Genomic DNA, 20,518 nt, shown 5'->3' on the forward strand with positions numbered 1-20,518 from the left:
TCTAAAGGGATGCAACATAGTTGGTGAGGCAAGCACTGTCTGAAAATCTTCCAGTGCTAGTTCCTGTATCTCTTCTTCTAGAAGACTTCACTACTACAGTTAAGACAAGTAGATAGGGGAAAACTTGATAGCTCGCTTCAATGTGAGACATGAGGGAAGAGCAGGAGAAAAAAAACTGAATGCCTTTTATCCCAGGAACCAAAAATACGATAAAATGCACTTTCACTTGAAAATGTCAGATAGAACCACAAAAAAACTGCTGGTTTAAACCACAGATGCTTCAAGCAACATCTGGAAGTTAAACAACTGGAAATTATGGCCTTTTGATATGGTGAAGGCCTTCACAACTGATTCACAAGGGCTGCTCTAATAGTAATGCCGCTTATTCTATTATGTTGGCCACAATGTCACAGATGAATGTTGGTGGTATGGCAGTAGTGGCTGAACCTTCCCACCAATATTCTGTTACATTTTGTTGCCATTGACAGATGGGAGCAGAGGGGCAGTCTGACAGAATGGCATCTGACATGGAAGTGTGTATGAGGCAAAGGTGCGTCACTGAATTCCTTCACGTGGAAAAAATGGCACCAACTGACATTCATGGACACTTGCTGAATGTTTCTGGAGACCAAACAGTGGATGTCAGCACAATGACGCAGTGGGTGGTGCGTTTCTGCAATGGTGACAGAGACATGAAAGACAAGCCAAGTTCCAGATGGCCATGCACAGCTGTCACACCATGAAATGAAGAGTATCTCTATCAACTCATCTGCATAAATCAACTGATGGTGGTAACTGTGTTGAAAAGTAGTGTTAGTAGCTGAGAATTTTCTCTTTCAAATAGTGCTATTGTGCTCTTTGTAGTTTTTGTCACTTTACATGGAAAAAAAAATAGGAGGCGATACTTTCAGAGCAGCCTACATACATTTGGGCTCAGAATTTAAACATTTGCCTTCCTATGGTTTAAGTTTTTCTTCAGTAGAAGATAGAGCAAGGGAAACTACTTGAATTGAAATAAATCTAAAACAAAAGCTAAAAACTACCCATAATGAAATCAACAGAAATGTGGTTATTTTTAGAGTTTAATTTCCCGATGAATTCACTCCCATTTCCCCAAGTACAGTACTGTACTTCAAGGAGGAAACGCTGAAATGCCACTGGACTAGCTGATTATTTCTTGATGAATTCTGTAGTTTTAGAGGATCTCAAAAAGCAGCTGAACTTTAGCTCCATTGAAATGTTTGTCTTGCTAGCTAAACATTCCATGAAAAAGACCTTTACTGTATTTTTTGCATAACTTGCTTAGAACATCAGCACTCATAGATCTGACAAAATAACAACAAGGGAGGACTGTTTGGAGTAAAAGCACACAATGCACCAATTTAGAGCTGGTGAAAGGTGTCAGATGAACCTTCTGGTACAACACAGCAGCCTCAGTCCTTGAGATTACCAGTTGTGATGGTTGTTGCTGGACTGAAGACTGAGTCTTACTCTCCAAGTAAGTGGCTACTTAGCAGTTGGCTGGCTGGGAATGATGTTTAGGCACTACTGACTTGCAGGGGATTGGAGCCAGCCTTGTAGAAGCAGAAAATACTCTGTAAGTGCCAACCCCTACAATCATTTAGTCCTTTGGAGTTTTTTTGTTTGTTTGTTTTTTCCACGTTAGCCCAAAGCAGTGTGGCTATAATACATTTTGAAACAGGAAGAAGTCTGATTCCATGCTACTCAAAAAGTGGTGTGGTTTCAGTTTTCTATTTTTTTAATAGCAAAGCTTTGACCATTTTTTATTAAATGTGCTCTGCCTGCCTTGTCCCTACCACAAGCTAATATGCTCTATAATGCTTTTCTGGCTTAGTACAGATCTTTTTAGCTGCTGATTTTGGTAAGCATCTTATTAATAGCCTGCTTGACGTGCGTGGTGGAGCTTCGTCTCCGAGTCTTGCCCTGGACCATCTTTCGACGCCGTACCTCACGACAGAGCTCATAGAAGGCCTCCATAATGTTGCCCTCTCCTGTGCAAGCAGAGCACTCGTAAAAAGCACATGCTAGTTCTGTGGCCAGCTTTTCACCTTCCTCTGTGCTGACCTGCCTGGAGTGATCCAAGTCTGCTTTGTTCCCCACCAGGATGAGAGTGACATTTTTGGGTTTTTTAACTTCATCCAACAAGTTCTTGAGTGGTAGAACTTCCTCAAAGCTGCCTCTGTCCGTGATGTCATAGACCAGGACAAAGCCTTCTCCCCATCGCACATGTCCTTCTTTCTGAATAGCATCCTCCTGTTTTGAAAAGACAGATACCAGCTTTAGGAACATGATTTTTGAAAAAGACACAAGGCCTTCATTCAGACAGAGCCTGCTTCCCCAGTGCCTGGAAAGCCACATACATCTGCCTGATTCTGTATTCTACACACATTGTTCTCTGTATTGTGTGGCATAGGAGACTGTGGTGGTTAAACTGCACCATAAACTGCACTCTTTCTTCTCCAGTCCTCAAAGGGATATGTGGAGAAAATGTGATGAAAAGGGGCTTAAGGACTGAGATAAGGACAAGGAGATTGCTCACTCATTTCTGTCATGGACAGAAAAGATTCAGTATAGGGAGATTAATATAACTTACTGCCTATTACTAACAGACTGAAGCGGTGAGAACTCACGGCAAATTAAAACCACCATCCCCCTATCCACCCTCTTCTACCTCCTCCCCATGTGCAACACCAGGGAATGGGGGCTGTAGTCAGTCCATCTCTGCCTCTCCTTCACAGTTGCTCTCTGCCCCTGCTCCATGTGGGGTCCCTCCCATGGGATGCCGTCCTTCCTGAACTGATCCTGCCTGGGCTTCCCATAGACTGCAACTCACCAAGCTCTGCTCTGACACAGTTCTGTAATCATGAGGCCCATGCTTTAGCAGCACACTGCTCTACACACAGGTGGCAGCTCCACAGACCTCCTGCTCCAACTATGGGCTCCTCTTCATGCCTGGAGCACCTCCTGCCCTCCTTCTGCACTTGTGGCTGCAGGGCTGCTTCTCTGTCATTTCTCACTCTCTTTCTCAGTTGCTGTATTTTAGTGTTTTAACTCTTTCAGAGGACACCCAGTGTTGCTTATAGCTCAGCTCTGGCTGCAGAGGATCCCTTTTGGAACAGCAAGGACTGGCTCTGACATGACATGGGGCTCTGCTCACAGAGGTTACTCCTGCAGCCCCCCTGCTAACAAAACCTTGTCAGGTAAGCCCAATACAGAGACCTACTCTGACAAGCCATCATGGGCTGCCTGTCGTGGGCAGGCTGGTAGCAGGCAACCAGAACAGGGTCTCTGTTGAACGATACATACCCAGCACACAAAATGCATAGGAATGTGCAGCTTGAATGCCTGCCATGTTTTGAAAGAAAGGGGTTCCTTGCTATGACAAAACTGTTCTACAGTTTGTTGAGAATCATTGGTAGAAGTTATTGAGCCTCATCACTTGACTGAAGAAACAGACTATGGCTTTCTGAATAGTAATAACACATTATACGGTTGGCCTTGAATCAAGGAATGAAGCAGAAATAATTTTAATCCCAGTGTAAACCCTCACTTTGTTCTTCTAGCGTTTGAAAACTGTAAGCAGAGTCCCTTGCAGAACAGTCTGGAATATAGAACACTGGGTCTGGCAGCAAGCTTGTGATGGGAGAAAGAGGGAGAGCTGTGTTCAGAAGCAAATCTCAGTCCCCGGGAGTGGAGCACATTTGCCACCCACTACACTGCCACCACCGCAGCCCCCTTCCCTACTGCCTGTCTGAGCCAAGGCACTGGATGTTGGTACATGCACTCACGCACCTGACCAGCTGTATCCAGTATCTCCATGGAAACCACTTCATCATCAATGGTAGCTTGGTGACGATATGTAGACTCTAAAATAAGAACACATTTGGTGAAATGTATTAAAAAAGAGTAATTTTTTTCTATCTTCCTTACAGCTACCCCAGACATACATGACACATGACTTTGCTAGATTTTATTTGTTGGAGGTGTTCCAGCTAGTCTGGAGCACACTCAAATCTTCCTTTCTACATCTGTGACTCTATTCTCTCCCTCCATATCTTTCTTTCCAATGTCTTATACTTATGGAAGCCTGTACCTGTGAACACTACACTGTACCCCCAACAAAAGGACTGAGTCTCCTGCAGCAAAGAGCTCTGCAAGACTGCAGACAGTTTTTCTTGTTTGCACAAATGAAGGCTGCCACTTCTAGAACACAAATTCTGCTATTCTGGATGTATCTGGCTCAAAAGCCTGTCACTGTGGAGCCTGAAGTCTGACAAGATCAAAATCAGCATTTGTAGATTAGGGATGTAACTGCTATGCTCAGGCCTTACAGAATGATAAAATGACAGAAGAGTTAGGTATTTTAGGAATGTCTCTTGGAAACATACTGAAATCATCACATTCCCCTCTTATAGCAAGGGCCCAAGCAGTAATTTCCCCTTATGTGATTTATAAGGATAGTCAGTGGCATTAAGCATTCACACTATACTAAAGGAAAAAAGGAACCTATTTACTGTGTCCCAGGTTCTGGAACTGCATAACAAATCAGAAACCTCATGACAAAAGAGCTTGTTTTATCTTAATGAGCTGATAAGTTAAATTTGATAGTTTGACTCAAAATTTGGAAACTCATCTATGCTAACACTGAGATTTATTACTGTTGCTGGCTCACAGATGTCCTATATCAAAAGGCAAACATGTATGTTGTAAAACTGTGGCCCATTACTAATGAATGCTTTGCGTTGTCAGAGACACAATGCTTTTATTTGGTGTAAATCTCCCCAGAAGGAATGCAGGATATGTTAAAGGAAGGACATTTCTTGAGTTAGAGCTTCTGAAAGGGCTCATGTTTGGTGCATGTCTTTTTTTGGTTATATAATTGAACGTATCACCTCTTCATAGTTGAGAATGTTTCAGTGATGCCAGCACTTCAAATGCTCTTCCCACACCAAAAACTGTCACCTCCCCACCCATACCCCCCTACCCTGTGACACCTTAATTGCTTTACATAGCACAGCTGCCTCTAATAGGGACAAATGGTCAATTTAATTAGGCAGATGGCAACCAATCTTTATAGGGCTTCAGGCAATGAAGGCTCTTGTGTTTTTTTGTGTTTTTTTTTTCCTCTTTCTTTTCAAAGCAGAAGCCCCCCACTGCTCTTCATTATTATAATGCTGCTAAAGGTGTTGATGTTCCACCTTAGTGATCGTGAAATTATTCCTACAGAATAGAGTAAGATATATCTAAGAATCTCAGCACGACTTACCTATAGCACTTCGTGCAAGGGAATGCAGCCAAGCAAAAGCTTTGCTTTGGTGCAGAAGATAGAATGATGCTGTTTTAGAAAACTAGTTAAGTGGAGAAAATGCCCAATGCTAATCTGGGACTCTCTGTGCAGTATTTCCTACTCATGGCCACATGTGTCCAGTTCAACAGTGGCAGGGAAAGAAGGAGTCCAGTAAAGAGTCAGAATGATGAGAAAAGGCCTGGAGCATCTCCCGCATGGGGAAAGGCTGAGTAACCTGGATCTGTTCAGCCTGGAGAAGACTGAGGGAAGATCTGATTAATGTTTGTAAATATCTAAAGAGGGGTGGGACATAAAAGGATGGGACCAGGCTCTTCTCGGTGGTGCGTATCAATACAACAAGGAGCAATGACCTAAAACTTGAACGTAGGAAGTTCCAGAACGTAGGAACTTCCTTACAGTAAGGTTAATAGAGCACTGGAATAGGCTGCCCAGAGAGGTTGTGGAGTCTCCTTTGATGGAGATATTCAAGACCTGTCTGAACACCTATGTGTGCAACTTATTGTAAAGGGACCTGCTTTGCCAGAGGGGTTGGACTCAATCTCTTGAGGTCCCTTCCAATCCCTGCAGTTCTGTAATTCTGTGATTTAGCATCTTAGATTTCATTTCCTGGGTAGAGAGTGGTATGAAAATATTTTTCAAGTGAGTAATGCGATATTAGCTCTTCACTCATTTAGGTCTCGCAACCTAAATGCCTTCAATCAGCTGGCCCTGCCTGACCAATAGCTGTTAAGAATTGGTCCACACAAGTCGAAAAAAAATTTATCTACCCATGTTTCCAGCAAATCTGTGAAATGATCTTCTTAGGAAGTAGAATGTGGTAGCTCAAAAGGATCCTCTCCATGAAACTGCAGAATGAATCTCAAGGAGCAGACTTCTGCTTGCTTCAGAAAAGAAGTGTGATTCTTAAGAGAGATTTGAATTCTTATTTTTGAAACAGTACTTTGCCAGTCTTTCATCTTGCACATTTAACTGCTTTATCTGTCTTCTTTAGGGTGGAATTTGATTCTGGCTCAGTAGCATTGATTGGGGTCAGATTAGCGTAAATACAACTTAGTAGAATTGAGTCTGTTCCCCTGCTTTGGAATGTGTGGTAGCTGGGTGATTTTTAGTGAGGAGTGTAAAACAGCTGGATCTTTAAAGCATTTTTGGTGTAATAGCAGACATGGCCTTTCCTTCAAGGGAACAGAAACATCCAAAGAATCTGGTCGGATGTTATGAGCCCTGAAGTTGTGATTTCCAATCTGTTCACACTGAGCACCCTAAAGCCTTAAGATCCCATGATGCTTTATAAATAAGTGGCCTTGCTTTGGGTTTTATTAATGTTATTTTCTCTGTGCTACCCTTTATTTTGAGACACACAGCTAGAGTGAAAGATGACTTGAGATTCTCTAACTGAAATCATCTGCAATACAAGCATCTGCGTTCCACCTAAGTACTGTGACCCCTATTGGAGTGGATGAAGTAAAATACATGCTGGATATAGTTTGTCTGATCTCTTTCCTGGGATGAATCATACCTCAGAAACACTTACAAGCTTAAAATTGGTTAGACGAATCCAGGCTGTAAATGTCTTATCCTTGCATTATCATGGTCAAGTAGAAAGAGTAAAGCGTATAGCATTGTGCCAGCAGTCTTTGTGATAAAAGCTCCCAAGATGATACCAGGCAATCTTCTGAGCTCCAAAGTATCATTTACACCAGGTGATGCTTATATTTTATATTTATAGTTATATGGCTAATATCCCACTGATAAGAGAATAAACCTCAGAGCCATATTTCACTCTGTGTTTAAAGCATAATATGTGTGTAGACTCTGTGTCAGAGCTGCTAATCTCAAAGCAGAAGTAGACAGCTGATGCTGATGGAGTAATGGCATACCAGACAACAGCACTATGGAAATACAGCAGTCATATTCAGTTCCGCTTTGTTATAAGCAAGCCTGACCTGTTCTTGTTGGTTTGGGGATGTCCTGTGTTTCTGTTCATATTCCCAGTAACTAGATTAAAGAGGTTGCTATTGTGTGGGTCTGGAAGCTGATGTCAACATTCAAGGTCCTCTTTTGCTTACAAAACTGCAATCTTCCAGTGCTTTTGCTGTACAAAGAACTGGTTCTCATAGTTACTTTGTTTAAAAATTAAAGCTCATTTCAGGAATGTGTAGGTCTGTTGAAAGGCTTGAGAAACATGACTGTTGCAACTGGTTTGTTTTTCAATATGTAATATATTGCCGCATTAATTCATTAATAGGGACTGGATAATTTTTTTAGAATTCTGCAGCTGTGGAAATAGTTTTGGAAACCTGATCTAGCTGCAGATGTCCCTGTTGGTGTGTCACAAATCTCCTTACTCTTCTCAGCAATCTTATTGTGCAAATGCAGAAAATACTACTAAAATTGCATAGAAACAGTCTCAAAGCCTATACTGTGCAGACTGTCTGAGGATATGACATTCAGTCACAGCTTGATCACAACCTTGTGTGATGCTTATTGTGACATTTTATAGAATTTAAGTACTAAATAGTCATTTATCAAACATGCTTGTCCAGTGCAACCTAGATCTATAGAATACATTTATTCCAAAAGATTATGTTTTCTACAGGAAAAAGTCTAAGAAATAATTACTAGGTCTTAGTCTGTAAGTCTAAGTCTAAGAGATGCATCCCAGAGCTCTGAGAGAATTGGCTGATGTAGCTGCCAAGCCACGCTCAGTGATATTTGGAAAGCCATGGTGGTGAGGTGAAGTCCCTGGTGACTAAAGAACAGGCAACATCATACCCATTTTTAAGAAGGGTAAGAAAGACAGTCCAGGAAACTGCTGGCCTGTCAGCATCACCTCTATGCCGGGTCAGATGCTCCTGGAAGCTATGCTAAGGCATATAGAAGAGAGGGAGGTGATATAGGATAACTAGCACAGCTTCACTAAGTGCAGGTCCTGCCTGACAAACCTTGCTTCCTATGATGGCATAACTGTGTTGATGGACAAGGGAAGAGCCACTGATGTCATCTGTCTGGACTTCAGTAAGGCTTTTGACATGGACTCCATAATTCCCTTGCCTCCAAATTGGAAAAATACGGATTTGATGAGTGGAATGTTCGAAGGATGAGGAACTGGTTGCATGATTGTATCCAGAGAATGGTGGTCTATGGCTCAGTGTCCAGATGGAGATCAGTGATGAGTGGTGTCCCTCAGAGTTCAATACCAGAACAAATGCTTTCAACAAAGACACTAACAGTGGGATTGAGTGCACCCTCTGCAAGTTTGCAAATAAAACCAAGCTGTGTGGTGTGGCCAGTACACCCAAAGGATGGGATAACATTCAGAGAAACCTGGACAGGCTTGAGCAGTGTGGGCCCAGGTGAGCCTCGTGAGGATCAACAAATCCAACTGCAAGATTTGGCACCTGTGTCGTGTCAACCCCAACAATCAAAAGAAGTTAGGTGACTAAAGGATAGAGCACAGCTCTTCTGTAAAGGAGTTGGAGGTACTGGCAGATGGCAAGCTGTACATGAGCAAGTAATGTTCCCTCATGGCCCAGAAAGCCAACAGTATCCTGGGTTGCAACAAAAGCAGCATGTCCAGCAGGATGAGGGAAGGTCCTCTACTCTGCACTGGTGAGAAACTTCATCTGGGATAGTGTGTCCAGATGTGGAATCCACAGTACAGGGGAGATGTGGACCTGTTTGAATATGTCCAGAGGTCAGCCACAGAAATGATGCAAGGAATGGAACAATTCTCCCATGTGGACGAGCTGAGAGAGCTGGGGCTGGAGGGAAGGCTGTGAGGAGATCAGAAGGTGGCCTTTCAATATCTAAAGGAGGGCTATAAGAAAGAAGAGGACAGACTCTTCAGCAGGGTCTATTGTGATAGGACAAGGGGAAATAATTTCAAACTAAAAGAGGAGAGATTTAGATTGCATAAAAAAAGAAGTTTTTTACAATAAGGGTGGTGGCTTTATTGAAAACTAAGGAGCAGGCTGCACAGAGAGGTGATGGATGCCCCATCCCTGGAGACACTCAAGGTCAGGCTGGACAGGGCTCTGAGAAGTCTGTTCTAGCTGTGGGTGTCCTTGTTCATTGCAGGGGAGTTAGATTAGATGACCTGTAAAGGTCCCATCCAACTCAAACAATTCTATATTTGCAGGAATTTAAAGATTTCTTTTCAATACTTGCTTGCTTTGAACAGGCAATGCATAACAGGAGCATGCTATCAGCTCTGGAAGCAAATATTTGCATTGCAAGGTTTTATTGCTTTTAAGGCAAAAAAGCCTTGCAGTAGGAGTAGGTTCAGTTAAGATGAAACAGTGACATATGCTATTTTACATGCAAATTTAAAGAACAGCTTGTTGGTTTTGTTTTGTTTGCTTGCTTCTAAGTACAGAGAGACACAGGCTTTGTTTCCATTCAGAATTCTAGTTCACTTTTGTCAAGAAAGGTTAATAAAACAAGTACATAGAAAAAATACTGTAAAAAAAAATTTTGGTCTCCATCCTGGTGGCTTTCAGCCAGTTGGATCTGAGAACTGCAAGAGACCTAGAAAAAACTTTTTGTTAAAATAATTATAGCTGTTTCCAAACCAAAAAGCTGTAGCTAATAGGTATGATCTTCTAAGTTATGTTAAAAATGTTGATTGATGGTGATACAGAAGTATGTTCAAAAGACTAAAATTTCCCATAATTATTTCTGATTACATGATACAAGTTTCTGTTTGTTGTTTTTTTAAAAAAGTAAACTCCCTGATCATTTAGACATCTGTGATCCTTGGCATCCATCAGTATGGCATCTGTCTCTATCATATTAAAAAAAAAAAAGTGATTTGATAGCCATTGGAAAAACAGTTTACTTCCATTACTAATTGTGGTGCTGTTTGAGGATGCTCTCCAGAGTCTTGCCTCACTCTGCCTTTGAGAAACTTATCTTCCTTTGCCTTTCCTTGTTGCTTTAGGAACTTTGTGCCTTTTATAATGGCCTTGTAACTTGAATGTGCCCTCCTCACTGGTCAAGTCTCTCCTGCCTTCTTCCTCCACCCTAGCTCTTCCTGAAACTCAGTTGAACGTATTTTTCTTGCTTGCATTTGCTACTTTCTCCATCTGTTATTTACCTTGTAGGAGGGCTTTTATTCTGCAGCCATCAGTGATTTTACAGCAAGACCAGAGCTCAGACCTTGTGTACTTAGAACATATCCACTGCTGTGTATATCCATATGTCTCATTATTAACAGATTCTACAAAACTCTTAATAAGCACAGTTGGGTTATTTACTATTTACCAAAAAATAATCAAATTATACGCAATCTGTCGTTTTACTATCTTTATCACATGTAAAAGCAGTAGAAAGTTACAGAAAGAAAGCTAGTCACATGGATCTGACAGCAGTGATAGTTGGGCTTGCACTCATCAATGTTTTATGTGTTTTGGCATACCTAGCCCCAAGACTTGACACATACAGAAGCAGAAGTTCCAGAAGCATATACCGTTCCTGTGATGTGCTTTATATGTATGATTATCATACAACATGAATATACTCATGTCAAAACACAATTTTAAACCAGAATGTGTATATGAAAAAAGGCTTTTTTTGCAGTGATGATTAATCTGATTCTAGGGCCTCAACCCTGCGTCACACACATTCTATCACTGTGAATGCTGCTTTTGGAATTGATATGATGACACGCAAAGGAGTTTCTTTTGAATTCCACTTTGACTTTTTTGGCTCCCTTCTACGAAGCTACATTTGCTGTTATCAGAGATGTGACTGCAGTACAGCAAGCTTTCCCAAACTAGCCAGATTAGAGATAAGCACAGAGCTAAGCACATATGGCAGTCACTGCAGCCACTGGGAGTCCTTGCTTGTCAAGCTGCTTTTACTTGCTGTTTTCAGTCCAAGACAAAGCTCTCCGTCTTGTAGGTTTTGCTAAAATAAGAATTGGGCTGAGGGTAAAACCCCTATCAAACCCCCTGCAGACACATAGGAAGATCCAGCATCTTCTCTGGGTGCTCAGCAGGCACATGTGTCTGTTCAAGCCAGAATGTGGCTACCCATACTCCATGCAGATGTTTGAAGACATCAGGGTACTCTGGATGAATAAAGAGGACATAACATGATACTCTGTGAAGCAAGAGAGCATGTGCTAGGGAGGAAGCTACTGCAGAATGAAATAGGGAGAACAAATTCAGAACAAATGAGCCTCCATTACGTCTGCTGCTCAGTAAACACTTAGGATTTATCATGTTTACTTTTTTGGGAAGCAAAATAAATTGGTAATGTATACACAACCACATTAAACTATGAAGTTCTCATTGTGAAAGGATCTATGTTGCATTATCAAAATTTGGTATCCAGGTAGAGCAGGAGGGATATATAAAACTAGCCTACAAAGAACTCAGTAAATAACATTTTGCCTCAAAACAGAAAGCCTAGAATAGTTTTCTTGAACACAAATATGTGTCTGTTGTATTGTGCTGCTTTAACTTTCTCCTTGGTGCTAAGACTGGGCTTCTTTTGAGGAGAATGGTGTTACTGTTCCTTTCCTATAGGTCCCATCCTTGCTCACTTTTTGCTGAGACAGGCAGAGAAAATGTACTTGGGAACTGGATTCATTATGGCAAGTTAAAGCAAAACCAACAAAACTGGGGCAGCACTAACTAGTAAGGAGCAAACTTCAAGGCCTCAACTGTTTTTCTAATTGTCTGATTCAACTTTCCCACCAACACCAAGCAGAGAGTTCCTGGTGGGAATTCTGCCTGTCTAAGTCTAAATAAACCATTTCTGGATGGATTCTTTTGACCGTGGCAAAAAGTCTTTCAGCAAAGCTCTGTGCATTTCACCTTATTTCTGCCAATATAAATGAAAACTAACCGGTGAGCCTTTTCTCACACCTAAAACAAGCAAAATAAATCCTTTGCTCCTGAAGGTCCAGAAGCGAGCACTGGAAAGTTCTTCTCATCTGGAGAACATTTTGGAATATGATGAACAAGAAAATTGGGGGCAAAATATCTTGCAGCTGTAGCTGCAACTAGAAGTGCCATTTCCATTCCTGATTTTACTGCATGCGCAGCAACAGTGAAAATACAGTATTTTTTTTATTTTTATTTTTTTACTGCCATCAGGAATATCTTCATCTTGAGACCCATATGAAAGAAAACAAACCACATTTTTGGGAAACTGCTTCCCATGTTACTTTAAACATCTTCCTCTGCTGCTCTCAATTACCATTTCATCATTTCAAGTCTTTGAGCATTTTAGAAGCCAATGTCAGGGGTTTAAGATGCTCTGGGCCATACCAATCCATTTTCTTACAGACACCTTAGAGAAATTGGAAGTATTTTCATGTTTTATTTCCATAATACATTCAGTATAAATTCCTACTAGACAGAAGCATAGTAAAAAATGGTATAATGTGCATTGAATTTATATCAAGTTAAGTAATATTTCTAATATGCTGAACTGTGGGAAAAAACAAAATTCATGGAAGATAGGTAGGAAGGCATAATCTGGATTATTAATAGACTGAACCTGTTAAGTACTGCAGCACAGCATAAGGAGCATGTAATTTTTGAAGAGAAGTTGAAGACGTTATTGGATTGCTCAAAAATAAGACTGTTTTCCAGCGAAGTATTAAACACACACATTATTTCCTGAAACACAGGCTGGCAGCCATTCCTCCCAGCCTCCAATGATTGGTTACCATTATGTTTTATTTTGGCTGAAAGCCAGTAATGAACAGCATACATTATTTCTGCCTAGGCACTTGGATAAGCTATAGTTGTCAACATGGGTGTTCAGATGAAATACGCAGAAGGTAAAGTTTTGCAAGATGATGGCCTCCTTCTCTCCCCTCTCTTTATCTTGCTATGGAACATGGGTGTTTTCATTAGCATACCGGTGATCTGGTCTATGGCACTTCATAGACTGCTGGATAGCAGAAAGAGGAAGAGGCTGAGAGGGGTGACTTCCCCAGGCTGCTCCCTCTAGGGCTGCTGTTCTGTCAACCTCTATACCCCATAGCTGAAGGGACCATCAGTTAATGATTTATTAACACTGATGTTAGCATGGGCCTGTTTGTTAAAAGTTTAGTTTGCTGTCTAGGCAGCTTCTTTCTCTGCTGCGCTGCTGGGAATTACTGATTTTATGGTAGAGGTGAGCAGTAAGACTTCAGGAGTGGTAAGACAAACTTGCAGAGTGAGCCAAAAGTCAAGAAAGCTAGAAATCCGCAGTATACAAAAATATGCATTTCTTCAACTTGCAATCTGCAGCAGTGAAAGCAATCCTGAGGACAAAGACTCTGTATTCAGACTGTATTCCAGCTGTCCAGAGAATGTGTTAGCTGAATAAGCCAGAGAGCAAAGGCATTCCTTGAGAAGTGTCTATGGATCTGAGGGTCTGTTTTGAGGACCTCAGCTCTTTTTCATGGTTGGATTGGTACAAAGTTAGTCCAGAAATATAGTTTTTGCATCTTTATCTCGATAAACTATTTTTACTGAGGTCTTGGCTGCCACAGCTAAGCTCCTTTCTGGTTCTCAACAATTTTGATGGAAGCTAGTTGGGATATATTCACAGTCCGCTCTGTTTACGTGGTTTGTATGAATTTATCCTTCTTAGGGTACAGAAAAGAAATTCAGATGCCTGGTCCAGTCTAGAAATACTTGCTGGGGTTATAATGCTAATTACTTTATCATATCTGCAGACTGCCCCTGTGATCTCTGAACATTCCATTTTGTCACCAGAACCCCCCAGCTACAGATGTTATATAGGCAAAACTGCCCTTTTAAGGTGTTTGTTTGATTTGATTTTTCTTTCTCCTAAACAAAAAAATCTTTCTTACAACAAGTTTTCCATTGGGAAAAACCTTCTTGCCAAGGTAAACAATATCTGTACAAAGTGATTTCTGCTGTTACTGCCATGGTTTTGAAAGTTTTAAGTAGCAGCTGGTCAAAGTTCTCTGGTCTGGGATAACTCAAGGCACTAGCAGAAGTATCTCTGTCCCTCTATCAAGAACTTGCAATTTTGTACAATCCTTTGGCCATTTCATGTTTAGTTGAAGAACAACAGTGTTATCATGGGCCTTTCATAATCAAGCTAATAGGAGATAAAGGGATACAAATTGCTGTTTAATATGCATAAAATCTTAAAGGTTGAACACCAACCCAGTGTCTTTTTTTTTTTCCTCTCTCCCAATTGAAAGAGTGAACAAAAACCTGAGCAACTTAAAGAAATCCTGAAATAGTTAAAAGTGAGCACATACTCTTAAAAATGTCACCATTAATCTAGTTAGCCTAGCAAAATTATTTTTCTTTAGACATGTGTTTCTATACAGTTACCTTCGCTCCTTCAAAGTAATGAATAGTCTTTTCTCTACCACATTCAAATTAAAGAAACCCTTATATTTTCTTTCTCTTTAGCTTCATAGATGGGCCAGTCTGTCATGCTCTGTGCGGCTGGTTGTCTGCTCAGAGACAGTTTTCCTTTCAGAGGATTAGCAAAGTTGTATGAAATATGTGAACAGCTAGAGAAAGACATCTAGGGATAGTGTGAGAAAGCCAACTGAGTTTTAAAAAGGTCAACAAGAATGTTAACTCTTTATTTGCTGTTTTTTAGTTTAAAGTTCAGTCTTTGCAGAAATACTTGGTATTTTTGTGTACCTTTAACATGAGAGTTTCTAAGGGACCAGTACTTGAAGAGTTAAAGAACTTACAATCCTTCTATGAGACCAAGGATTTTATAGGTGAGAAGTAGAAGCAGAGAGACTGCAGGAAACGAATCAATGACAGAATCAAGGAAAGAACTGAGGAATATGTCTCCTGCACTTCCTTGGGATTTTATTTGTGTGGTTTTCCCTTTTATATGACAAAACTGGATGTCGCATGTCTCTGTGCCTTGTAACACCTCATCCTCTTATCTGTACACGTGTTCTAATGTAGAATAAATGACATAGCTGAGTTCATAATATCCTCTTCCTCTTTCTTTCTTTTTTTAATTATTTCCTCTTAGACGTGGTTATCCCAAACTCTGCTTCTAGCGGAGTGAATTGTCCCAATATGTTAGAGAAGCAGATGGATTTTCAGTGAAATACTGCAAAATCGGATTTTAAAAGCGCTCATTTAGGCATAACTGATGAATTTTCTTTTTCATCATTTGAACAAGGAGATTCTCCCTGCCTGTCATGGCTGATGCAGGCAGGTCATTTGCTGCTGCTCATTAAGTACTTTTCAAGCATCAGCGTTGTCCGTGATGATTCTTTGAGATTCTTCCTCCTTTTCTGGCCTCAAGGAAAAAATGAATTAGTTTGTTTCCTTTCTGATTTTAAAACTGGGGATGCTGAACCAATTAAACATTGCAAACTACAGTGCCTCTCCATCTTTGAGGGCAGGTGAATCACAGAATCATAGAATGGTTTGGGTTAGAAGGAACTGTTAAGATCATGTAGTTTCACCCCCTTGCTATAAGCAGGAACACCTCCCACCACAACAGGTTGCTCAAAGCCCCATTCATCCTGGCCTTGAATGTTTCTAGGGAGAGGGCATCCACAACGTCTGAGGGTGACCGCTCTCACCACCCTCACAGTAAAAAATTTCTTCCTAATGTCTAGTCTAACTCTACCCTCTTCCAGTTTAAAACCATTTCCCCTTGTCTTGTTGCTACATTCCTGTAGGCCCCCTTCAGGTACTGGAATGCCAATATAAGGTCCCCCTTGAACCTACTCTTCTCCAGGTTGAAGAGCCTCTGTTCTCTCAGTCTATCCCCTTAGAGGAGATGCTCCAGCCCACTGATCATCATCATGGGCCTCCTCTGGATCCACTCCAACAGCTTGATGTCCTTGTGTTGGAGGTCCCAGAACTGGACATAGTACTCCAGATGTGGTGGAGTCTCACAAGAGCAGAGTAGAGGGGCAGAATCACCTCCCTTGACCTGCTGGTCACATTTCTCTTGATTCAACTCAGGATACAGTTGGCCTTCTGGCTGCAAGTGCACATTGTCGGCTCATGTTGAATCTCTCATCAACTAACACTCTCAAATCTTTCTCCTCAGGGCTGCTCTCAAACTATTGAGAGCATATCACAAATCCAGCCTGTATTTGTGCTTGGAATAGCCCCTAGGAGGCACACTAAATTCTGGGCAATGCCAATAGTTCATGGAGGAAACTGTTGAGATCTGGACTCTTACTCCTAATTACTGGTGCTGAGAAGAACAGCTATTCACAACATGCTTTACAACCCTGACATGAAGTCCAGGATGACTGAGATCCATAAGAGTCCTGAATTCAGCCCAAGACATTACCCACAGAAGGTACCTAGCGATATGAAGGCCTTCATACCTCCACCTTGATACACTTCCACTTAGAATATGTCTGCCCATGAGAAGAGGCCATCTGGCATATGCTATGCATTTATGCACATCTGTTTTTGTGGCAACTGGCAGCAATGATTGAACCCTAAGAGAACTGTGAGGGTGGCAGCTTGTTGCTTGTGGGTTGCTTCTAGCAGCTTAGCCGCCATGTTGGCAGGCCAACTGTCAGTCTGCTGCCACCCGCTGCCTGGCAAGCCCTGCTGAAACGGCACACAGCAATGCTTGTTTTCATACTTCCTTTTTATGAATCTGTCAATAGAGCCAAACTGAAATATAGTACAGATTTCCAGTTCTGTACTCAATCCACCGCAGAGATGTTGCTTATGTTTGTGAAGTGCTCTTAGGCTGTGGGCTAAGTGGTGCCCCAAGGAGGCCAAGATGGTTTTCAGGCTTTCTAACACCACAGTGAATCTGCTTGTTAACTGGCGTGTTGCACTCTAATTAAAGACACTCAGTGAATTTTTGATGAAATTCATGTGGTGGCCTTTCTCAGCACATATTTAACTAACTAAAAATGACAAAGTTTAATGCTGAATTCATATACTTAATATTTTAGAAAACAACTGCACATGTGTTTTTAAAAATGCGCAGTTCCAGCCTATTTCTTCACAGGACTCTTTCTTTGGACCTTCATATTCTGTTGCAAGCAAGGGATACTGGCATAATTTATGACAAACAAATATTGAAAGAGGAAACTCATTCACCTTGATAATGCCAAGTAACCACATAGTTTGAGTGACTACGCACCTTTTCAAAAAACAATCAAATAAATTTTAAAAAAAAGCAAACAAAAAAAACATTCCATGATGGTGACAGTGACTTTCCAGTTAAGCAGAAATGACAGAGAAGTCAAGGCTGACAGTTAATGCTCCCTACAAAATGACTTTTGCTGCAATTCTTACCCCTTGGCTGGGAATGATAAAATAAAAAGCACAGGCATATGTACTTTTGGTGAAGATGCAGCTGTCATATCAGTGCCTTCACAGATCCAGTACCATGAACAGAAGTGGCAGAACAGCAAAGTCCTGACTTCCTTGGCAGCTCCATGTGCCAAGACTTGCAAGATTCAGTGGTGTTGCTCTTGCCAGAAAATGTTATTTTGTGGTTTTTAATTTGGCTCCTGGAGATACAGCAGCATGTCCAGACACTGCTAAAAATATTGTCCTTCATTTTCTTCTGGCAGGTTAGAGTATTAAAAAAATATCTATAATGTATGGTGTTTTTTTTTCTTTCCGGTTAAAATGTGCCACCCTTGAATTAAGAGCACAAGAATTTATTTATTTAACCTTGACACTTAGCTTAGGACACTGCTGAATTTCCATCAGACCTAGTACATCTTGGTGAAAGCTTTCCTAAAAATATAAATTATCTGTTCTAATGGGGGATTGAGAATTTGACATAAGAAATAAACTGTAAAAATGACACTTTTGTCACAGACTCAGTGATTTTTTTTGGCAAAACCTCTTGCTGCCTAGTAGCTGGATGGTTTGCATCCGTTTAAATTGGTGGACTATATAGATGTCACTCTTTCCACCCAATTGCCAGTCTATTATTACTAAGAAGAAACAAATCTGATAAAACTTCTCAGTGAATTCAGTTCAGCAGTATTTACAGGTAACTGGACACTAAGTCACCCCATGATGACCATGATAAAGCCAGGAATGCATTCTTCAAAGCACTCAAAGCTTTTGAAAGTACAATCCTTTTGATTGATCTCTGAAGGCCTGAGTAGTGATTAGAATTTCCTGAGATGTGTTTTCTAACACTTCAGAACCTCCTCGGAATCCTGTTGTAATACATGGTTTGAAAAACAGTACTTCAAAAAAGTTTCTAGTGCACATCTTCTATCAGAGATTTCTATGATTAAGAAACAGCTCACTGACAATAGTTTATTGGTTCATGCATTTCTGAAACCTTTTCCTCTGAGCAGGCTAAAGCACTTAACTTCACAATAGCTGTAATATATAGCCTAAGCTGTCAACCTCTAAACTGGATGAGAATGTAGAATTCAGTCAGTCAAAAGAAATTTAATTTTTATTTTATTGAGAAAGGAGTACTGTCTGCATTAAAGCTTTGATGTTCCTAATGGAAGACAATCCTGAGGGGCATGGCTGGATTGCAGTTGTATTAATTTGTATAAACAGAAACAAACATCAAGGCTCATACACAAAAAAGGACACACAACCTCCATAATGGGACAAAAAATAATAAATCTTGCAGCATGCTAACTTCTTAGGTTGTGTGCTTAAACAACAGAGCTGGGATATTCTAGTATGGAGTGTCCCTACAAGACATTAATGAACTTGTATACAAAGTCTTTTTTATCAGTGTATTCTATTCTCAAATTCTGAAAGTGATATATTAATAATAGAAGTGTGAAATGTAATGAAACATTATACTGATCATCCTATTGTGCAGGACAGGTGACATATACCAATACATTCATCAGTGAATTGTATTAGAAGATGAAAGAATGTATTTGTGTTCAGGTTGTTCTGAGAAATACTTTCTTATTATGAGAATTCTTATATCTGTCAATCCTTCATCATCCTTCTTCTTAACAGTCAAAAGTGTGCAGTATGATACTGGAAACTTTCCTTTGTCCAAAGGGCTGCTGGGTTTTGTGTTAAAGTGCATTAAACTTTCATCTTATTTGTTACAAGCTTACACTGTTCTCTATTTCTTTAGTGCAACCTCTTAAAGGAAGATCCTTAAGAAAGAAACAGCTTTTAACTGGACCGAGTTTATTCAAGTCTCCAAAGAAAGGTTAAGGAAATGGCACCTGACTGTAGAAGAGAAGGAAATTTACTGGCTCGTTACTACACACCTCATCTCAGAATTCTTGGCCTGGATTTTCTTTGGTGCTGAGTGTTCAAACATTCACTAACTTCAGAAATAGTAACAAATCTAATGTTGGCCTATATTTTCAAGAGGCTTCTAATTCAGAAAACTATTTGAAATCTTTTTGAGTTATCTGTGTTAGCTTCTCAACAGTGCCAGACCAAACTCAGCTGAGCAGGAGTTGTGGAGGGGACATGTTGATGCTCTTATGATGACTGGTGTCCCTATCTGGTCACCACATATAGAAGTGAAATGCAATTGTGCTTGACAGGTGAGAACTACGTATGTAGTAGGCAGAGTGTAAATACCTACGCTTGTTTTCCCTTGAATTTTTGAGATGCATATCCCAGCCTCCTCATTCTCCAGCAATTGCTAGCTGTGTTATCCCAAAGCCGAAAACAGATCCCATGCTCAATGCTTTAATTTTCAGAGTGAAACAATAATGCAATCACCTTCAGTGGCAGAATTCCCACTGACCTCTGTGTGGGCAGAGCTGTGCCTTGTTTTTAATTCTGCTTTTATTTGAGTGCATTATTAGATTTCTGTTCTGCCATCTTAGGTAATATTTGTTCCAGCTTTAAGTGACCATGGAGGACCTTCCTACAGCAAATGATCTTAACCAAGGCTCAAAATTTTAACTCTATGATTATCCATTACTTCAGACATGCTAGTGTATACAACATACTATGTAGATGGAAGAACATGTAACCTACCTAGAGTTGGGTCATACTCCCAGATAAATCGTTTGGTCAGGAAGCGCACGACGAGAGCTGGAGGAATGAAAAGACATACAAACCATCAGCTTGCCCAGTTAATGAAATTCTACCAACAATTTTTTTTCTGTGTGAATGCTTGTGTAGTGGCTCTTCTGAACAGGGGATGGAATTCGGCTTTGCTTATGGGGGCAGTTGAGACCTTTTCGCTATCTGTGGCCCACTTCTAATATTCAGAGGAGGAAAACAAAAAACAAAAACAGGAAAAAAACACGTTATAACATTAATCATTTAC

General features: G+C 40.7%; 1 protein-coding gene across 1 annotated transcript; it reads right to left on the bottom strand.

Moving 5' to 3' along the window:
* Positions 1–664: 664 nt before the first annotated feature.
* RERG (RAS like estrogen regulated growth inhibitor) lies at positions 665–20,302 on the bottom strand. The gene is made up of 3 exons (XM_019616171.2): positions 20,224–20,302; positions 3,814–3,887; positions 665–2,274 (listed from the first exon to the last, which is right to left on the bottom strand). Exons 2-3 carry the CDS (start codon positions 3,838–3,840, stop codon positions 1,867–1,869), a joined length of 435 nt encoding a protein of 144 aa, XP_019471716.1. The 5' UTR covers positions 3,841–3,887; positions 20,224–20,302; the 3' UTR covers positions 665–1,866.
* Between the last annotated feature and the right edge of the window lie 216 nt (positions 20,303–20,518).

Source organism: Meleagris gallopavo, chromosome 1, assembly GCF_000146605.3.
Source record: "Meleagris gallopavo isolate NT-WF06-2002-E0010 breed Aviagen turkey brand Nicholas breeding stock chromosome 1, Turkey_5.1, whole genome shotgun sequence".
In the NCBI taxonomy this organism is placed as follows: domain Eukaryota; kingdom Metazoa; phylum Chordata; class Aves; order Galliformes; family Phasianidae; genus Meleagris; species Meleagris gallopavo.